This window comes from Rhinolophus sinicus, linkage group LG02 (assembly GCF_036562045.2).
Source record: "Rhinolophus sinicus isolate RSC01 linkage group LG02, ASM3656204v1, whole genome shotgun sequence".
NCBI classification, from domain to species: domain Eukaryota; kingdom Metazoa; phylum Chordata; class Mammalia; order Chiroptera; family Rhinolophidae; genus Rhinolophus; species Rhinolophus sinicus.
This window is the reverse complement of record NC_133752.1, coordinates 146,006,589-146,009,116: the sequence shown is the minus strand read 5'-3', so window position 1 is coordinate 146,009,116 and position 2,528 is coordinate 146,006,589. Positions and strand designations below refer to the sequence as shown.

At 35.9% G+C, this 2,528-nt stretch overlaps 1 protein-coding gene across 1 annotated transcript; it reads left to right on the top strand.

Moving 5' to 3' along the window:
- Positions 1-264: 264 nt before the first annotated feature.
- LOC109439231 (olfactory receptor 6C2) lies at positions 265-1,203 on the top strand. The gene has a single exon (XM_019719493.2). It carries the CDS (start codon positions 265-267, stop codon positions 1,201-1,203), a length of 939 nt encoding a protein of 312 aa, XP_019575052.2.
- Positions 1,204-2,528: the final 1,325 nt, after the last annotated feature.

Genomic DNA, 2,528 nt, shown 5'->3' with positions numbered 1-2,528 from the left:
TTTAATATTTGTATAACCTGTAATTGTGTCATATTTCTCATTCCTGATAAATTTTATATTTTCTTTTTTTCTAGCTCAGTCTCACAACAGTCTTATCAATGTGATTCATCCTCTCTAACATTCAGCTTTTGATTCCATTAATCTTCTCTCTTATTTTTCTGTTTTCTATTTCATTGATTTTGCTTTCTTATTTCCTTTCTTCAAATTTAGGTGCTTCTTTTTTGATATTTTACATGTATGCTGTCTAAAACATCAAAGGTAGTAATGAGAAATTACACGGCAATAACAACATTCATCCTGTTGGGACTCACAGAGGATCCACAGCTGCAGATTCTGGTTTTTATCTTTTTGTTTCTCACCTACATGCTGAGTATTACTGGAAATATGACCATTATCATTCTTACACTCACGGATTCTCATCTTGAAACACCTATGTATTTTTTCCTTCGAAATTTCTCCTTCTTAGAAATCTCATTTACAACGGTCTGTATTCCCAGATTCCTGTACAGCTTATCAACTGGAGATAATACTATTACTTATAATGCTTGCGCCAGTCAAATATTTTTTATTGGACTTTTCGGGGCCACAGAATTTTTTCTTCTGGCAGCCATGTCCTATGACCGCTATGTGGCCATCTGTAAACCCCTTCATTACACGACCATCATGAACAACAGGGTCTGTACCATCCTGGTCCTGTGCTGCTGGATCTCTGGGTTAATGATCATCATCACGCCACTTGGCCTGGGCCTCCAGCTGGAATTCTGTGACTCCAGTACCGTTGATCATTTTGGCTGTGATGCATCTCCCCTTTTTAAGATTTCATGCTCAGATACGTGGTTCATAGAACAGATGGTTATAATCTGTGCAGTATTGACATTCATTATTACACTGATAGGTGTCATTCTTTCATACATATATATCATCAGAACAATTCTAAGATTCCCTTCTGCTCAGCAAAGAAAAAAAGCTTTCTCCACCTGTTCTTCTCACATGATTGTTGTTTCCATCACCTATGGCAGCTGCATCTTCATCTATATCAAGCCTTCAGCCAAAGAAGAGGTGGACATCAATAAAGGGGTATCTTTGCTCACTACATCTGTTGCCCCTTTATTGAACCCCTTCATTTATACCTTGAGGAACAATCAAGTGAAACAAGCTTTCAATGACACCATCAAAAAAATTGCATTTATCTTACACAGGTAGGAGCATACTGAATTTGAACAATCCAGCGAAAATGAAAGATTTGTTTCTTAACATTTTTATGCAAGTCCTAACTACTTCAGTCAGGTTAACCTTTTCATAATCCTTTGAATTTGATTTGCAAGTGTACTTGGAACAAATCATTTCTCTCTCTCTTTAATTTCAATCAAGATTGTTTCTACCATGTAAAGAACATGAGAATTTGTTTCCAGTAAACAAAACCTTCCCTCATCTCTCATTGAGCTTTTTCTAATATTATTAAAAAAGAAGTTATATAACATGTTAAATGTAGTATTCATGTTTCCCGGGAAATTTTTGGAATAATAGTTTTGCTAAACTCCTTTAACGTATGTATGTAAATATACTAAAAGAAATATTTGAAATATAAGAAGATAGATTTCATCTTTGTTTTAAGGTATTAATAAGACAAACTTTAAAATAAAATAACTAAATTAGAAATATAAAGTAAAATTAAAGTATATTATAACCAGGATGTAGATATCAGGAAACTAGAAACAAATAGGATAAACAAAAGATTTAAGCAAGCAAAAATATTTCAAAGGTTTACTTCAAGAAACAGGAGAAAACTTCAGATGACGGGTGCTTGACAATAGATTCAAGCACTCCTACATGTGAGTACACACACAAACAAAAATAACACAAGATAAAAAAAATCAGAGAATTTTGGTTCCGACTCTCCCAGAGTAACTAGGTTGAGCCCATGTTTTCTGCCTAATATAATTATAAAACTGAATCAACTATATGAGGAAATTTTGACAACAAGCAGCTCAAAACTGTGTCACTCTGGAAAAGGGAAACTCAGTAGATGAGTCCACAATTAGCACTAGCCCAATCCACACTATGGACTATGAGCTAGAGACTAAGCTCAACATCATTGCCTCTCTGGGTTGAGTTGGCAGAGATAAGTTCAGCTTGAAGTGATTAATATTCTGAGGTCAGCGCTACACTGAGCTGGGATATTGGCAGAAGAAACTCCCTATGTAGACTTGGCTGAGTGATTAACTGAATATATGTAGGGCAAGTATAGTCCAGGTTTACCAGTGAGAAGGCTGAGAATTTAATACAGATACTAGAAGCCAAGCAGCCTGTGGGCTTGGAGTTTGGGTCCAGCCAATGTGAAGAGACCTTATTAATATCTTTTAAAGCACAGGCTTCTAGCTGAACACTGGGAAAGCCACTTAGGAGTACCTTGGGAGTAAGGACCACATTCTAAAACAAGAGTCCAAAAACTGAGGTCTGAGGGTAAAATCTATCCATCAGTGCTTCCTGTAAATAAAGTTTTATTGGAACATGTCCACTCCTGCTCA

Coding starts and splice junctions, on each gene's coding strand:
- LOC109439231 (XM_019719493.2), top strand. CDS start 265: ATGAGAAATTACACGGCAATAACAACATTCATCCTGTTGGGACTCACA.